At 41.8% G+C, this 19549-nt stretch overlaps 1 protein-coding gene across 1 annotated transcript in view; it reads left to right on the top strand.

Annotated features, from left to right (window-relative positions):
- The window catches only part of Psd3 (pleckstrin and Sec7 domain containing 3), a 449956-nt gene that overhangs the window by 151770 nt on the left and 278637 nt on the right, over positions 1-19549 (top strand). Inside the window, 2 exon segments of the mRNA XM_028883856.1 lie at positions 16102-16521; positions 16524-17181. Coding sequence (XP_028739689.1) covers positions 16102-16521; positions 16524-17181 — 1078 coding nt within the window.

Below are 19549 nucleotides of genomic sequence, written 5' to 3'. Positions count from 1 at the left end.
AGCCAGCCACTGAGCCTTTGATTGAGAGTCAGTTAAGATGGTGTCAGTTGCATATATTAGAAAACTGAAGTGAGATAACTTGAGTTTATTCCCTCTCGTACAAAGGATAATAGGGCTGCAAGATTCTTTGGTGGGTGTTTGATGGGGTTCTTTTTTGCTTCCCTAGCTGGTGGGATGCTCGTCATTCGGGATGACTGCTTCAATACTGGTCCCCTCTTCTCTAGTGCATGCTTAAGGAAAAAGGGGAGCATAGGGTGTCTATTCCTCTCTCTCTGTGTGTAAGGAATCTTGGATGGCTGCCGCCAATTTCAGATTGCATCTCATTGGGAACTGGTGATTTGTGGACTGGTTAATATTTGGATGAGGTCAACAAAGGCTGTCCTTTCTGCCTTTTCAGTAACCCTCCTCTGGAAAAAATAATCCTACCAGGTTTCCTTAGTGAGAGTTTTGGAAAGGGAAGAACTGGCCAGTTTAGTTCAAAATAAGCTAGTCATGGTGGCACACACCTGTACACTCAATAGTCAGGAGACTGGGGCAGGAAGATGAGGAGTTTATGACCATCTTGGGCTATTTAGTGAGACCTGCCCCTACCCCAAGAAATAGAAGTTATCGGTAATTATTGTTATAATTATTACTGCTGAGCTTTTACTGGATATAGTAGGAGATATAGTAAAACCGCTCATCTGAGTGGTTTATTTGTATGCATGCTTTATTTAATCTTTAGACTAACCCTATTTATGGTTTTTGAATGAAGAGGCTGAGGACTATAAAGGTGAAATAACTTTCTTAAAGTGACACAATTATAAGGTAATGAAGTCTAGATTACAAGACCAGATCATGTGCTTTTACCACAGTGTTATACTAATCAATAAGCTAAGCATCCCTAGCTTAGAGGTCAAGAGACTAAAGCTGGGAGATCTTAAGCCATTTCCCCAGTGTAAGACAGGCTGTCAGCTGTGAGACTGAACTTCTCAGCTTTATTTCTGTTACTTAGTCTGCTGTCCCTGGGTACGCCGTCTAATCTTTGTCCTCCTGTTTATGAATTAGTCTTCTTGAGGGATGGGCCTGTTTGGTTTGCTATACTTTCAAACCCTAAAAAATAATAATCTTCTTTCATAATTCTTTCTTTGGCATGCAGCCTTCTGGAAGGGGTATAGCTTAGTGGTACAGAGGGTGAACACTTTAGAGCCATAGTACCGTGTTTGAGTTCCAGTGGTCCAGTCTTACTCACCTGGTCTGAGATGACTCACACCTCTTTTGTATGTTAGTGGTCTCATCTATAAAATGGGTTAATAAGAGTAGCTATCCCAGAGGCTGCTGGAAGGATTAGATGAATTCACAAAATGAACCTGCTTAGTGTGGTGTCTTCCTAAACAGTTTCCAATCTAATAGATTATTTATAAAAATGGACATTCTGAATTAAAGCGAACATGTTTTCTGGCACCTGGTTGGTTGCTGCTCACTGAGTGTATAGAATAGGAAAGAAATAACCTTGAAGTGTCTTTGCTTCTCATGCTGATAAGAATATTAATGATATTGAAGAAGGGTTACTTACTTTCTAATTTTTCAGTGCTGGGGATCAACCCTGGGGATAGGTGAGTGGTCTAGCACAGAGGAACACTCTAAGCCTAAGATGAGATTATTCTTCATATTTATTCCAAGCCCAAGGGTCAGTATTATGTTTTTGACCATGCATTAGTTTCATGTTATTATTTATAAAATGAGTGCTTTTACTGAGATTGCTTGAAAAGTGTTGTACGCATCCCAAGTACTATTAGCGATGTAAAAGTTTATGTCATTGCTTTTAAAACTGGATCTTAACATCTTTCAATCTTTTCATGTCATATTTCCAAGCGCTAGCAATTGCCCATTAAATATTAATTTATCAGAGGAACCGTAATGTAATCATTAGTAAAATGACTGGGTGACAGCAGCACTTACAAGTGAGATAAGGACTGTCAGCTCAGGATTGATGTCATGGAAGCAGCTTCTGGGCTGTGTTTTTGCATTTGCCTCTTCCGTTGGAACAGCGTGAGAATTAAATGCTTTTAAAGGGAACCAGCCCGTCTCGGTTCACGTGTGTCATTCCGGCATCAGAGAAAATGCTGCATAATCCTAGGATGACAGCCCCACCTCTGATGTCACCCAGGATGGTACGATCCTCTCTGAGCCCCTGCCGGCTTCCTGCTGCTGCACCGGGGGAATGGTTTACATTAACGCTAACTCCCGGCATCTCAGTTATCTCCTTGGAAGTAGTTTTCACAATTATAGAAAAGCCCTACAGTGGCTGTTTTCGGTAAGCTACCAAGGTAGAGAGCGACTGAGGCTGAGCACGCACAGCCGGAGAGCAGACTGCTCTGCCTTTGTGAGGGGCTGAGGCTGCAGTTCCTGGGCTCGGCTGGCTCGGCTGGCTCAGCTCTGGTTCCAAGTGCTCAAAGTGCTTCCATTTACATCACCGTGTGCAGGGCAGGGCAAGAGGGGCCTCCAGGAAATTTGAAACTAATTTGCTTCCAGTTGACTAGAACAGCCCATTTTGCATTAGCTTGCTGCTTCTTCTCTCGTTAACTTTTCTCAAGCGTTAAACTGATGAACTGGGCATTTTCTAAGATCAATGGGTAACTGCTGGAGCTACAGTAATCTCTGTGAGTAACCTCTATTTGTAGGTCTATGCAGGCAACTTTATCTTATTTATCTATCTTTTGTGAAATGCTGCTGTGACATTCTCCATCTATATCATTGACTGCTTTTGCTTCCTGGTCTTGTCTTTTGGCCATCCCAGGAGGAGACTTCTGGGGGCGAGCCCAAGTTCTGCTGAATCCTGCTAGGTATAGAGAAGAGCAGACTGCATTCATTCTGGGGTATCCCTGCCAACCAATCTTTAATCCCCCAGAAGACAGAAAGATGCCTTGGGGCCTCCAAATGCTTTTGCCCAGTATCTCACTTGGCTTTAGCTTGGAATATTTATTTTAGTGTCTGATATTGAATTTTCCAAATTTTTGTTTTTAAATAGAGTAGATCATCATGCTTACCTATAATTTTATTTCCTTCTGTCCCTTTGTCCCCAAGCAGTTTTCCTAGGAACAGGGCATTTTATTGCCCTATAGACATAAGCTCCTTTTTTGTGATGCATTCTATAGGCAGAAAGAGGATACAGGCTACTCTTTAGAGAGCTATGGTTTTGGATAGGATGGGGAGGAGTTTCTCTTAAAGAACCCCAGCTCCTTTTTATCTGCTTGTCCGATGCACAGTAAGGAGTCTAAATAGCCCTGAACGGATGAGGATGACTTTAGAAGTGGCACACAGATGTTCCCACTGGAGTTGACCCTGAGGTCTAGTCTCCTCTGGAAGAGGCAACTGGTTGTCTTGTGATTCCTCAGCATGTCTTTCCTATCTGTCAAAAGCATTTTAAAGTATTTTTAAGATTTATTTCTCTCTCTAGAAAAACTGAGTTCCAACTTTCTGTTGAACTTTCAGTGGTAGATTTACTTGTGATTGTTCATGTCAGTGTGTGGGACGAATCACGACTTTAAACCTAAGGTTTCTACTAAGCATGAAAGCCAATGTGGGTCAGCGGAGGCTTGGTTCTGGGTCCCGGCTGCAGAGCTTGTTTGTTTACACTGACATCTGCCTTGCAAGACTGTGCACCTAGCAGCTAAGGAGTTCCCGGCTGCAGTTGATCATCATTGCTAATAACTCCGCTTGCTTGGCACTTGGCACTCAGTGATTTTTAAAAGAATTCTATAGTGTTTTGGACATCAGTTTAAATTTCTTCACTGTTAAATAACTTCATAAAATGCACAGGATTTTACCACATCTCTGTGTTAACTTTAGCAAAAGAAATCCTGCTGTAATGACATTTATGGAGTTAGGAGTCCAGTGTGAACTTTTATTCTCTTTTTAACAAACTTAATAAAAACTAAAGAGTCAGTGTAGAGATATTTTAAAACTGGATATTAGAAGCATAGATTTATAAACAGGAAGAAGTATAGAAAATGGACAGAATGGATGCAATAGAGAGAGAGAGAGAAGAGGTAAGGCTAAGTGAGGAAATTTGGAGTGTGCACCTAAAAACCAAAAATTATGAGAAGTGGTTGAGAGACAGACAGAAGTGGGGAACTGTTCAGGCTGAGTAAGGAGTCCAGTTTTTAAAAAGCCACGATTGCAGGTAAGGTCCCACTGAAAGATCTCTGTGCTGGGAGCGGTGCTCTGTGCAGGTGCAGAAATCTGCTCCAACAGTAATGGCTTGCTTCTCATCTCATCCTTCTAACCTTCTGAACGCTGTCTGCTGCTCCGTAGTTTACAAAGCTCCTGCTGAGACTGACTGGCATGGTAAGCTACTATCACTCCTGTAGGGATTAGGACTGAATGAGAAAAACTGGGGTCTGAATCGTTAGCATATGGAATTTGGTTTGTGGTAAGCACAGCTGTAACTATTAATCACCAGGGGAAGAATGTCCAATTAATGGAACATTTTGTATTTGTATGCACATGCTAAAAGCTTGAATAATGCTTGGCAGGTCTTTCCCGGCCTTTGAAGCACATAAAACCTTAAATATGCTTGCACTTAGGGAGTTATCAATGTCTAGAAAATAGTGAGTATCATCCACTATATATAGTAGTCTTCTCCAAAATAAGACTTTTATTAGGTGAAGAGTGTGTCCCCAATATAATGTGGTTAGATTACTCATTTGGCAGTTTCGCACTCACCCCTCTCATTTTCTGATATTTTTATCATACCAAATACATTTTCTACTGCTTGGTAGGGGGGTGAGATTACCCCTGCTTTCCTTTAGTGCGGCCCTTTCCGTTGCATTGAGGGTGTAAGCTGTGCATCTTTACCTGGACAGGTTGTTGGTCACCGTTTTTCATAGTTAAGAATTATAGGCAAAATGCGCTTGAGGTCTTTTTAATTCTGCAAGGCTTGATTTTTGTATTTGGTTTGTAAATGAGGCATTTGTCTCACAATCTTTCATTAGCAAAATTACAGACTGAACGGTCAAAATTGGCACTCTTTCCCAGCATTGGGGAGCAATTGCTTCGGAGGCAGTCAAAGGTTTTGCCTTTAGCTTGTTTCTGCAAAACTTCCACTCTTGAAGTAATTCAAGAATTTGTAGTTTCCTTATATGTTATTGCAGTTTGAAACAACACACATGAGGGGGGGGGGGAGCAGGCTTTGGGTGGCCAGATGACCTGTGATTTGTAGAGGATTGAGAATGTGCTGATCTGTATTATTCTCAGAAAACAGGCTGTAGACTCTTAGTGCAGGCTCACTAGTGCCTCAGCAAACTGACTGTGATCATATATTTTTTTTTTTAACAAGTAATGTACCCAAGAACATGAATAGGAATCCCTGGGGAAAACAACAACAACAACACCCCTCTGTTTTCTATGTACTGCAAAGCCTTACTTCCTCTCAGCCTTTACCTTTTAAACGCCCATGTAATTTATTTAAGGACTAGTAGGTAGTAACGTTTACATTTTTGCGGTCAAGATCACTCTTGAATTTTTGTGTGAGTGTAGTCACTGACTATCTGAGCAACACTCACAATGAGCTCTAAACTCAGGGAGGGCAGCGGTCCAGCCAAGGCCCTCCATCATCTTCTGCTCTTTGAAAAGTACCCTGGGTTACCTGGTATGAGAGCAAACGCACATCAGAATGATGGAGCGAGAGCGGAGACTTTGGCCACTGAAATGTGGTTGGTTGTTGTCTATTCTATTGGTTGAACTATTGGAACTTTCAGTTAGGGGGTAGGAACTTGTAATTTTTTTAAAGAGCAAAAATCTAGTTACTTATTAAATATTGTCAGAATGACTTCTAGAGGGTGGTATAGTTTCTGGAGCAGGGCTCCTCATACTTCACTGTGTACATGAGTCTCTGGCCTGTTGATTCATTTATTTTAAAGTGTGTGTGTACATGTGTGCGCGTGCGCCTATGTGTGTATGTGTGTGTGTATGTGTGTGTGTATGTGTGTGATGCATGCACATGAGTTTGTGTGTATGTACCCATGGCAGTTTGTGGAGAAGCTTCAATTGCTCTCTGCCTTATCATGCCTTGAAATGGGGTCTCTGAACTGGAAACTCAGCATTTCCAGCTAGCCTGGCTGAATGTTCAGTCCTCAGAATCTTCCCGCTGGGACAGTGCAGTGGCTCAGTCGGGAATGGCACATGCTGCCAGGCCTAGTGACCTTAGCTCTGTCCTCAGAGTCCACCCACGTGGTGGTGGGAGAGAAACATTACACAGGTTGTCCCATGAGCTCAAACAGCATGGCACGGCACGCATTCTCCTGAACAAATAAACATATGTGTAACACAGTTAAAAACAATGCACGTGTCCATCCCCTAGTGTGGGTGTTATTGTCACGTGTAGCCAACCTTGGATTTTTTAAAAGATGTATTTATTTCTGTATGTGTATATATATATGTATGTATGCCATATTCATGCAGTGCCTGCATAGGCCAGAAGAGGGCGTTCGGGTGCCCTGGAATGAGAGTTTCAAACAGCTGTGAACTGCCCTGTGGGTGCAGGGAACTGAACCCCGGTCCTCTGCAAGAGCAGCGAGTGTTGTTACCACTGAGCCGTCTCTCTACCCCCCTGCCTAGCGTTTGATGTGAGTGTCTGTCGGGGAACTCAGGTCTTTATGCCTGTGCTGTAAACACTGGTGCTTCCGGGACCATCTCTGCAGGCCCTCATTTAAGTTTCTTATTCAAAACCCTCAAGATTCTTCGTTGGAAAGTGGGAGCAGTGCTTTTGTGACATCCTCCTGTGTGACGTGTATGTTGCTGTCTCAAGGACATGCTAAGTACGAAGCTCTAGGGCAGCACTGTCAAACCAAACTTCCTGTGGTAATAGACATCTCAGTGATCTGTCCATAGAGCGTAGTTTGAGAGCTGTTAGTGATGTATATGGAACACTGAAGAATTAATATGTTTTAGATTTATTTATTTTTATTTTGTGGGTATAGGGATTTTTGCCTGCATGTATGCCTGTGTACCATGTGCATGTCTGCTGTCCATGTAGGGCAGAGGAGGGCATCGAATCACCTGAAACTGGAGTTAGGAAGGCTGTAAGCCACCCTGTGGGTGCTAGGGATTGATCCCAGGTTCTCTAGAAAGAGCCGAGCCATCTCTTCTACTCCAAAATTCGCAATTTTATGCAGTGAATGTTCGTGGGCCAATGAAAATATGGCTATTATATTGAACAACACAGGTTTTGCTGAGAGGTCCGTTGTGAAATTTACATTTCACGTTACCAGCCTGGCTAACGTCATGCTAATTTCTAGAAGTGCAGCCAAAGTTGTCCCTGTTGAACTCTTCCCCAGCCCCCAGTAAACTCTGTCTGCAGGCAGTGTGTCAGAAGGAGTTGCCGGCTGTGAGCGAGCCCCCGATGGATGACAGGAGTCCTCTGCCCGTCTGGGCTGCTGCTCTTCTCCCGTGTTTACCTCATACTTAGTACGCGAGAAAAGCTGGCTGAGAGGGTGAAAGAATGCGTCTACTCTAAGATGGGACAGCTCCTGCGTTTCCAGCATCCTTTGTTCGAGCTGCTCTTTGGTTATCATGTCCTGTTTTATGTGTGTTGGAGGAGGCATTTTTTTTTTCTTTGCCTTGAGTTTTCCTAGTTGACATCCTGTAGATTGTATGGCTTTCTTTAGTTCACTTAGACAACTTAAATGTTCATTTTGCTAGGCTCTAGTGTTGTAAGGGATGTAATGGCGGAGAACAGACCAGTGCCCTCTGGAGTTTATATTCTAATGGTAACAAAGGAAAACAAGCCAGGGACTCTTCCTAAAATCCACTAGGCCCAGAGCCCAGGAAACAAGTGTGTAGAATTCATACCTGTACACCCCCGGTGGACCTTGGCTGGATGTGGCAGTCATGTTCCCTGTGGAAGCTTAGGTCCTGCTGCTCAGAATCACTCAAAAAAGCTACTTTTCTTTATTCAAGTCTCAGTGACCAAGTGTCTGGTACATGTGCCAAATGGTCTGTGGGTGGTTTTTCCTGGAACCACTTTCTCTTGAGTTTGCTAGCCAGAGTGGAAGAGCATATTTCATATACTGGTTCTAAAAGATCATTCTGAGGAAGTCATAGTCTCTCTGCAGCTAGCCTTGTGAAGCAGGCTCATTTCCTCATGATTGAAACATATTATGTGTCTATTCCATCGTTTTATTACAGTCCTTTCCCTGTGTTGCAGAAACAGATGGCTACTTAATACAGAGTGCAAAGCAATGCTAAAATTGATCTTGTTAACATTAAAATTATCCTATTTCTTTCTCAGTATATTAAATCAGACTTTAAAAGCCAGTGGGTTTACAGATCACAGAAAAGTAACTTTACCAAATACCAGGAAAGGTAAATTTTTGGAAGCTTTGCCAAATATACAATGTAGTAGACAAGATTCCAGATAGAAAAGACAACTTTTAATGAAATAAAAATTCCTTCCTAGTATAATTTTTCAATGAGTGGAACTCTTCTTCCATTCACGTCCCTCCTACATATATTTTAGACTACATTTACTTTCTTTTAAGAGGGAAAAAAGAAATGTGGTTATGTACCCGCTACTCCAGTGCTATGGGTGTGTGGTTCATATTCAGGTAAGGGCTAGAGTTCTTCTTTTTAATATTTAGCAAATCCCCTGGTCAGATTTGGGGCAGAACTAATTCAGAAGGCTTTCTGTAGAAAGAAAGGTTGATTGGGGTCTTAGAGTAGCATTCGACTGGGGGTGGGGCACCTTACATCAGGGGTGACAGCCCACGGCAAGTAGACGGGGGCAACAGTGGCTTTGGTGGAAATTTGTAGAAACTAGTTAGATGTAGGGAGAGGGAGATGACAGTAGATGTGGACAGAGTGTAGCTGGAGTTATCTTCAGTCCCGCCTGGGCCCACAGACACTCAGACCCAAATAAACACACAGAGGCTTATATTAATTAAAACTGTATGGCCTAATGGCTCAGGCTTCTTGCTATCTAGTTCTTATATCTTAAATTAACCCATTTCTATAAATCTATACCTTACCATGTGGCTCGTGGCTTACTGTTACTTTACATCCTGCTTCTCATGGCAGTGGCTGGCAGCATCTCCTGACTCAGCTTTCCTGTTCCCAGAATTCTCCTTTCTGCTTGTCCTGTCTATACTTCCTGCCTGGCTACTGGCCAACCAGCACTTTATTTATTAACTAATCAGAGCAACACATTTACAGCATACAGGGCTTGGCGGGACCCGGGGAGAAACATCCAGCTGCAATAGAGCCAGCCCTGCTGTAAAACATCCTGGGACGGGTGGCCGCGCTGGCATCTTTGTTCCAACCGGTCCCTTCTGCATATCTTCTGCCTCAAGCCCTCCCCTCTGCTTTGTCCAAGCCTTTGGCTGTCTGGAGTCTGTTTATGCCCGTACTCTCTCCCCTCGGATGCCCTGCACTTGCCACTCAGGTGTTGTGTGCCCTGTCAAACCCACACGCCACGTCTGACAGTGTTCTTTTGAATTCCCTATGTTTGTTACATAACAGATTATAGATACAAAGGTTTGCTGAGTGAGCGAATGAGTGCCGGAAACAGCGGCAATGTTTTGAAAAGGAGCAGAAAAACCAAACAAAACCTTAAAGTAAAGTAAAACTTTGCTCAATTTCTTTCCTTCCTTTTAAGAAATAATCATGCTAGTATAGTGATTTCCATAGGAATTACTTCCATGGGCTAAATACAAAATTCCAGATAAAAGGTCAGGATTAATATTTTGCAAAGTTTTGTTTGTTGTTAAAGGCAGTGGTGAGGAGATGTAAACAGCAAAAGGAAGCAGCTCTTGCAGTGGGACAACAAAGGGGTCCTCCGTTTGCAGGGAAAGACCCACTGAGTCCTGTGAAATGTCCTCTAAAGGACTGTGTATGGAGCCCATGGAAGTTGTTCGTATGTAGAAACTGCTATGACGGATAGAAGAATGGTTATTTTTGTTAACTTTACTGCCATTAAAAACAGTGACCTCACCACTTAGTGGCATCTCAGTCTTTCCCATGAATTTATCCGGTGAAGCCGGAGACTGTCAGTATAGTCCAGGCTCAGCTCTGGTTAGAGTGCGTTGTTTACACTGTCGGCACATCTTGCTGAGCTCCGTAGCCCCTTAGATTGTTAATTGCCCTTGACTGTCGGTGCCAGTCTTGACTTACTGAAAGGTAAATGAAACGTATTCAACTAGTTCTTCCTAGAGAATAAGCTTAGGCCAGGAGAGCTGATGGAGGAGTAGAGCCTGCGAGGGGTTGCTGTGTCTTTGAACTCTTTTGCTTGGACCAGTTGCCAGGTGGAGTCAGGCATCACAAGCGTTTCCTACACTTGATGTCCTTCCTTTTTCTGTCTGAACAACATTCCAGGAAAACTACTGCACTTGCAGTGAAGGACTTAGTATACTCTTTGAGAGCCCGTTTCTCTATTTCTTTCGGTTACTTCCCTGGGCCAGTCCTTATTTTCTTGCTCATTTTATAGATGAAAAATCCAGCTGTTAGGACAAAGGGGGCTCCCAAGATGATGTCAGTTGACACTTCTCTGCGCTTCGGAGTGAATTTCACTGTAGTAGATTGTGGCATGTGGGTGGCTTTAGTGGCACTGTGGTAGAGTTTCTTACAATACTTCCTGGTTAAAAATTGTAGCTGTTTGGAGGATAGAAGAGCGTCTCACTGGTTAAAAACTCCTGTGCTCTTCCAGAGGAACTGTTTGGATCTCAGCAGCAATGTTGGGTGGCTCATCACTACAGCTGCAGTTCCCAGGGGATGCAGCCACACACACAGACATATACACACATACATGAATAAAAATAATGAAGTCTCTAAAAAATTGTAGCTCTTTGAACCTTTAAATGGGCATTAACACCATGCTTCTGATTTCATGTATGTGAATAGCTAAAGTTCTGTTGGCATTTCCAGTGAGGGAAAGTGCTTTCTTTCTTTCAAGAGTTAAGGTTATCAAGGGAAGATTTAATTAAAGGTAGTGAATTGGAGTTAGATCTGAAAGGGTAAAAATAATATGATCATTTGAAATAAGAAGACATATGTCAAGTAAAAAAGACACTGGAGAAAGGCAAAGGACAGAATGTAAAGTTCAGAATGGCCACACGGTTAACTTTACTTCCAGTATATGTCAGAATGAAAACCTTTTCAACGTATGATGTCTGACACCCATTCTTCAGATTAGAAGCAATGACCTAACACTGGAAGGGGAGCTGAGAGAGACTGTAAGGGAAAGATAGGTTGGTACTGGAAAGATGCAAACCTCTCTATTCACAGATAACAAGGTATTTTATGTAGAAAACCTCAGGAAATGTATAAAATACTATGAGATCTAAAACTCAAGCTTAGCAAGGTAGTTGAGTGTAAGAGTGATAAATAACACCCCAAAGTACTTTAATGTGGTAAGAATGCACAGTAGAAATTAATTGTTTTAGAAATCCACTCAATATTGTCAATAAGAATAAAATAAAAATAATAAGATAATTAAAAACATGTTCACAAAACTATTGCTGAAAGAAATTAAAGGAGATGAAATAGTGGAAGGACAGCCCTTGTAATAGTAATGTGGCTAAGAATGTAGAACACTGTAGGTTGATTGTCATTCTTGTTAAAAATCCCAACTGTCTCATAGGTTGATCCTAAAATTCATATAGAAAATATAAGGGACCTAGAGTTGCCAGAACATTCTGGAAAAGAGAGAACAGAGTAGGAATACTCTCCCAGTTCCACACTTTACCTATTGCAGAGCAGCAGTGGTCAAGACAGAGGTATGCTGGCATGAAGATGCAGCTCACTGTGACAGCATGGAGAGTTACAATAGAACCTTGCTTACTGTGTTGGTCAGTTGAATATCCACAAAGGTATCAAGGCAATTAAATGAGCAGGGAGAATAGTCTTCTCAGCAAATAGGGCCGAGACAACTAGATGTCCACATGCAATAGAATGAACTTGAATTATACCATACACAGAGATTAACTTCAATAGCTAACCCTATAAAAGCTATTAAAATAAAATGGGAGTGTATCTTTTTAACCTTGGATAAGATAGTGATTTGTTACATATAACAAAAAGATAATCAACCAAAGAAAAACAGGTAAGTTAGACCTTAATCAAAATTACAAATTTTGTAACTTAAACGGTGCTGCCAGTCAAGTAAAAAGACAACTCATAAGATGTTTATAAGAATTTTTATAATTAAATAATAAAAAAGACATTAACAATTGTAAAATGGATAAAAGATCTGGACAGACAAGTCTTCAAAAAAGACATACAAATGGCAAACATGGTAAGATGTTCAGTGTCGTTAGTTAGCAGTGCCATCAGAAGCATGGTGAAATGCCACGTTATACCTTTGAGGGAGGTTATCCATGATCAAACGCAGACACTCGTGGAGCCCTTGACACCCTGGCAGCAAAGCATCATGGTGCAGTTGCTCTGCAGAGCCATTCCACACTTTCTTAAGACACTAGAAACATGTCCACCCGCTGACCGCAAAATTCCACTCTTAACCATGAGAACTCAAAATATATGTGGATACAGAAATTCATATACAGATTTGTTACATATAATAGCCAAAATGGAAACAACCCCCAAATATTTATTAGTTAATGAGTAAATAAAGAAAGTATGTTATCCTGTGTAATTAAATGAAGTGTGATGGAAAAGGGTGATAAAATTCTGACTCATAATTACAACTCGAATCATCTTGAACACAGTGTTGTTGTGGCATAAATGAGAAGAGAATGGCATTTATTGTGTGAATGACCTCATATGCAGTGTTCATAATACCTGTGTCCATAGAGATATAGAAGGCGGTGCTTGCCAAGGACAGAGGAAAGAGCACAGTGGAAAGTGATTGCTAATGGATACGGGATTTATTTTAGGGGTAACGAGAAAGTGGTGATCATTGCATAATTTTGTGAGTATATTTAAGACTGCTTAATGTTGTTGGTTGTTTTTTACTCTTTTGCTCTTTTGGGGGCCTGCCACCTAGCTCCCAAATAAATACACACTTATGAATGCCCTGCCTTAGCTTGTCTTATTTCTAGCCAGCTTTTCTTAAATTATCTCATATACCTTTGCCTCTGGGATTTTTCCTTTTCTTACTTCTGTGATCTTACTGTCACTCTGTGTGCTAGTGTTTTCTCTTTTTCTTTTCTCTCTTTTTTTTTTTCATTCTCTCTGTCTGCTAGCTGATCCTATCTTTTCTCCTGCCTTGCTTTTGGCCGTTCAGCTCTTAATGAGACCAATCAGATGTTTTAGACAGGCAAAGTAACACAGCTTCACAGAGTTAAACAAATGCAACATAAAGAATGCAGCACATCTTTGCATTATTAAAACAAATGTTCCATACCATAAACAGATGTAACACATCTTAAAATAATATTCCACAACTTAATATTAAAAGGGAAAAACTCAAAGTCCCACTACATTATTTTTAAAAAGCTAGCGTTTATTTATTTATTTGTTTGTTTGTTTGTTTATTTGGTTTTTCAAGACAGGATTACTCTATGTAGTTTTGGAGCCTGTTCTGGATCTCGCTCTGTAGACAGGGTCTACTGTGTTTTCCTGACTGTCCTCTAACTTGCTATGAAGACCAGGCTGGCCCTGAACTCACTGTGATTCTTCTGTTTCTGCCTCCTGGGTTCTGGGAATAAAGGCTGTACTGTCATGCCCAGCAAAACTTTATAATGTTTATTGCTCTTGTTCTCTGACAATTTCATACATGCATAAAAAGTGCATTCTGATTATTGTAACCCCCAGCTTCTAATCAGTCTCCTAACTCATTACTCCTTCCTCCTTATGGGTCTTTTTCCATATTCAGGACTTTTTTGGTTTTGTTGCTGTTATTTTGAGATCCATTGAGTTTAATCAGGATCACTTGTGTGACCATGGGTTTGGAACTATCTGTTGGAGCCTGGCGGGCTCCTCATTTGGTGTACAGATGAAGACAGTAACTCCCCCTGAAGACAGTAACTCCCTCTGTCCCAGAATCCAGCAGTAGCCAATAGCTCAGCAAGCAGGGGTAGGCCCAGAAGGCCCTTCCCTGATCCATGATTGACTGTTGATAGGCCCAGTCTTGTGTAAGCCTATTGCAGACAGGCACAGCTATTGTGAGATTATTTTGTGCCCAGAAGGCAGAAGTTCATAGCCTTTTTCTTTATCTTTTGCTCTGAAGTTCATTCTTGCCTCTGTTCTGCAGTGATCCCTGAACCTTAGAGGGGTGGTGTAAATGTCCTGTTTAGGGCTAGCCAATCAACTGTCACTTCTTAGCACCTTGAGCAGCCATGTACCTCTGCATTTACCTCTCTTCATTGCAGAGGGTTGGTTCTCTTGGTTAGGGCAGGGAGTAGCATTTTATTTTGAGTATAAACATAAACACTTAGAGGCAGTCAACTACATTGTTTATTGAAAAAAATTAAAATGTCAATATATTTCCAAGGGATAGGGACTCCAGTTGTTTAGCTGTCTAAAGCCAAGGTTTGAAAAGTTGGCTTCCTTTCCGAGTTAGGAAAGCATATCTTATTAGTTCCATCAAGAGAACCTGTAAGTACTTCCGTGGTGTGCCTGAGATTGTATACTATTTGATTCAAATTTAATGATGAAGATACTCTAAATTGTTCAAAGTGGAGTACAAAACAACCCATATGCTCAGATATACTATTACTATTTACCGAATTTTAGTATGCGGGGAGTACCATGTCTTATGTTAACACGTGCTTTCAAGTGACCCCATTTTGTTGATGTCTCCAGCCATGTCTTTCATGTTCCGTGTGTACATTCAGACATTTATCAGCTGCTTTATTAACTGCTTTGCCAAAGAGGAAGCTTGTGTTTCTGCAGTGGCTCAGAAGCAACGAAAGTTCTCTTTCATAAAATAGAAGTTAGTATACCATAGATGAGGACTTTCCTGATTCAGTAACAAAAACCAAGTTCAGAGGGAGGTTGGAGACTGACCTAACTGAGTTATTTCCCATAGAAACTTTTTAAGTTTTAAATTTATAATTTAAAGAATTTCCCAATTTTCAGGTCTCTGGCATTGAGTCTCATTTTAGTAGGGAAATAGATATTTTATTGATTATAATCAATATCCTAAATATTGTTTCCTTTGCTTTATATACTGGAATTCATCATACGATGCAATTAAATTTTATGCAGTTGGTAACCTTATATGTGAACTCTCAAAATGTTGCACTCATGGAACAGAAGATAGAATGGTAGTCATCAGGCTGAGGACAAGGGTGGAGACTATGAAGATGTCCATCAGTGGATACATGATTTCAGTTAGAATAAATCCAAGAAATATGTTTTACAATATAGTGACTACAGTTAATCATGACTACTTGAAATTACTGAAAGAGTAGAGTCTAAGTATTTTTAACATTAAAAATACATATACCAATTATGTGAGGTAATTAATATATACTTATTAGATTAATTTAGTCATTCTGCAATGATATAGATGTATGTCAAATTACCTTGAAAAATATATGTAACTTTTATTTATTAATTAATAAAATAAATAAAATGCAAAATAATTAATTACACGCAGTTGAAATCCTGGAAACCCTTCTCAGCATTGTGCTTCCTCTTACATGTGGACCTCACTGTCACTCTTCAGGGAAGTTTTAAAAATGTCTCCCTCCCTATGACAGGGAAGAGCAGACTTCTAGCTGGAAAGTATTTACTGACTTTGAATAAATATTGCTTTTTCTCAGGTCCAGTCTCAGATTTCATGGCGTATTTGTAAAGCTGCTTGGGGTTATGTCCCACATCATTATTTATTATTTCACCAGTGGCATTTGGATAATGGTACTTCCCATAATTTTAATGTTTGCACGTATGAAGGAACTGCGTTCCTACAGTCTCATTCCTGGGACTTCCTGAGAAGTAGGGTTAATATGGTGTGAGTCATTATTCTGCCTCCTCCTGTGTAGAACTTCTGTGGCAATGAATATGTTTGCTGAATAGAAGGAACCATTGCAAGGTTAGCAAAAGTATGTGTTGCAGGGTTAGGTGGAAAGAAATAGTAGACAGTTATTGAGAACCTGCCGTGTATGAGATTCATGAATACATAGGAGACCCTGACGTCATGTCTCCATTCTGTCCCGTTCCCAGGCGATCATGGAGGAAGCACTTTACTCCCACCGACGGTCACAAATGAATTTCCAGAATATGGGACCATGGAAGAAGGAGGAGGAGAAGGCCTGAGAGCCTCTCTGGACTTTGATACCAAGTCTCTGCCATGCCACCCGCCAGAGCAGCAGGATGTCCATCTTCTTGCTGGACAAGACTCTACGCTCAACAGTGTTATAGAAGGACCAAATAATGCCCCTCAGGAACAAAGTTTACAACCCATTGACTCTTTAATTTCTGCTCTAAAAGCTACAGAAGCCAGAATAGCTTCAGGAACATTTCAGGCTACAAAGGTACTAGACAAAGATGCTAAGTTTTCAGGTCAGCAGGTGGATAAAGAGCTGAGTACTGCCAGTCGTAAGCCACAGAGAGCCCATAGAACATTCCCTGCTGCCCAGGCAAATCACCAGGTTTACCTCTTTCAGTGGAAGTACCAACGGAGGAAAATTTTTCTTTGAGCATCCAGGAGGATCTGACTGCACTCTTACCTGAAGAAGCTCAGGCAGAACTGTCCCAGATAACTAATTACAGGAAACAAGGGCCTCTCTGTGTGCAGGAGCCAGTATGTTCCATGTCCTCCCTGCGGAGCTCAACAGGGAGCCAGAACCCTGTAGACAGAGTTGGTGTTTTGAAAGATCAGAGGTCTGACCTTGGAAGAGCGCACCCTAGAGGATGTGATTCGGGTGGCTTCCTGGGCCGCCAAGGCCGGACCAAACATGTAGAGTTTCAAGGAGTAGAGATATTGTGGACAGGAGAGAAGGCGGAGACCCAGCATCCTGTAGGCTTTGAGAAATCACCGGAAAGGACAGCCTCTCCTGTGAGCAAGGAGTTTGCCAAAGGGCCAAGCTCTTCCAGCTCAGCGGCTGGTTTGTGCAGGAATTCTGTTAATTTAACTGGAAGTGTTTGGGATGAAACCTGGAAAGTTCCTTCCGCAAGGCCTGGTACGAGCTTGGGGACATTGTCCCCCGTGCCACTTGCTGAGAGTGGAGAGGATGAAGTCTTCCTGCAGGACAGCAAAGAACACCTTGAGGAGAACCTTGATACCCAGGGAGACAAAGAAAGGTGAGCTCTAGGGTTGTCATGCTATTTGTGATGCCTAGAACATGTTATAGGTATTTACTGTCCTGGCTTGATGTGGGAACTCACCACACAGGTCCATAGCCTCACCTTAACAGCCAGTTTGCTTTGCAAGGTTTATTCCATTTACCTGGAGTCAACTGTGATGTTCAAAAATATTAAGTGGAGAATTCTAAAAGTAAATAATCCATGTTTTACATAACTTTTATTACAGTATATTGTTACAGTTGTTCCATTTGTTAGGATTATTAAATCTCTTGCTGTGGCTAATATGCAGTAACTTTATTATAGGTATGCATGTATAGGAATGAAGTGTTTAGGAATGGTTATAGTCTTTGGTTTCATACCAATGGCAATTTATCCCTACACATATATGGGAGAGCTGCCATGCTCATTGTCCTTGTTGTCACAGAGTGGAAGATACATTAGGGTAATTAGGCTTTTCTTCCCTTCCAGTTTCTAAGACAGGAAAGTCATCATGTCATAAAGCTGTCTTTTAGACAAGGATCAGGGCAGCCATGCTGAAGAGACCGAACACTCCCCTTGCCGATGTGTTTTTGACATGCATGTCATGTGGAGTCACTGCAGCCCTTCTGTGGCCTTCTTCCGAGTGCAGATAGTGGTTGCAGTGCAGCATGCATCCAGCCTGTAGTGCAGCCTGCTTTCCTGTCTGAATGTAGAGGTTTGGGCCATGCAGTTCTCGGGGGCGTGAAAGGACATCGCGGAAGGTCAGAGGCGGAGCAGACTCCAATTCTCTTCTTCCATGATATTCACAAATGAATCCCTTCTTCTCACAGATAGCATGTGTTTTGATATTTGGCCTGGATTAAGTAAAGTTGACATTTCCTGATATTTTCTAGCCTTCCTCAGTATTTCTTACATCTCTTCCACCTTAGAGCCTGGTTAGATAGAAGACACAACTGTCTTTCTTCTTCAGTCCTTCCGTTCATGTCTGATCATTGCTTTCGACAAGTCATCTGTGGTGTTCTGTACTGCTGTACTTTGAAGGTTAGCCTTCTTTCCATCTGTCATTCCTCACTGCACATAGTACAGTTTATATAACTGGTTCTCAACTTGTGGGTCATGACCCTTTGGGGGTGAATGACCCTTTCACAGGGATCACCTAGGACTGTTGGAAAACACAGACATTCACACTATGATTCATAACAGTAGCAAAATTACAGTTATGAAATAGCTATGAAAATAATTTTATGGTTGGGGTTTGCCACAAGAGGAACTGTATTACAAGATCACAGCATTAGGAAGGTTGAGAACTACTAGTTTATATGCTAAAAAATATGTCAATCCTGAAGGTGTGTGTGTGTGTGTGTGTGTGTGTGTGTGTGTGTGTGTGTGTGTGTGTTTGTGTGGTATGTTTGTGTGTATGTGTTTGTATATGTTTGTGTATGTGTTTGTGTGTGTGGTGTGTGTGTGTATGAGTTTGTGTTTGTGCGTGTGGCGTGTGTGTATGTGTGTGTCTTTTCCTCTGCAGTTGACACATTTAAGACGATGTTCCTTTGGAGTGACTATCAGGATCACAAAATCCCTACCTTCTGTTAAAAGTAGCCTTGATATATGGCTCTTGTCTTTACATCACTCTGAAATGTGCACTTTTACTGCTGTTCAGATTAGTAATTAATTGCTCCTTGCCTCTTCCCTCCTCTCCTCTTCCCTCCCCTCCCTCCCCTCTCCTCTCCTCCACTTCCCTCTTCTTTCCTCCCCTCACTTCCTCTTCCTTCCCCTCCCCTTCCCTTCCATTCTTTTCCCTCCCCTCCTCTTCCCTCCCCTCCCCTCCTCTTCCCTCCCCTTCCCTTCTTTTCCATTCCCTCCCTCTTTTCTCCCCTCCCCTCTCCTCCTCTCCCCTTCCCTCCTCTTCCCTTCCCTTCCTTTCTATTCCCCTCCCTCCTCTTCCCTCCCCTCCTCTCCCCTCCCCTCCTCTTCTCTTCCCTCCCCTCCCCTTCCTTTTTAGTCTAGAAATGTTTTCAAGCTGCTTGTTGTGTTCCTGACCCTGTTAGATGTGGGGCATAAAAGAATAGGGAAAGTGTGCGAGAACCCTGGTCTGTGGACTTCAGTACTAAATATCCAGATTGACCACATGGACACTATCTGGGTACTGTGAAGGGAAAGAACAGAGATCTCCTGGAGAGATAAGCTTGAGTGGACAGAAAGAGGCTAAGTCCAGGGCAGCATGAGTAAGATCTTGCTGTGAACAAGTTAATTAAGTGAGACTGGAGAACTGAGGCAGTTGGCCAGAGAGAAATTGGGGAATGAGGTCTGTACAGGATCTTTGTTTTATTTTAAGACAATGAAAAAGCTTTGAGAGGGCTAAGTCCAGAAAATTTTTTGGTACACA

This window comes from Peromyscus leucopus, chromosome 17 (genome assembly GCF_004664715.2).
Source record: "Peromyscus leucopus breed LL Stock chromosome 17, UCI_PerLeu_2.1, whole genome shotgun sequence".
NCBI lineage: Eukaryota > Metazoa > Chordata > Mammalia > Rodentia > Cricetidae > Peromyscus > Peromyscus leucopus.
Note: the sequence above shows the minus strand (reverse complement) of the source record. Positions and strands in the feature narration are given on the sequence as shown.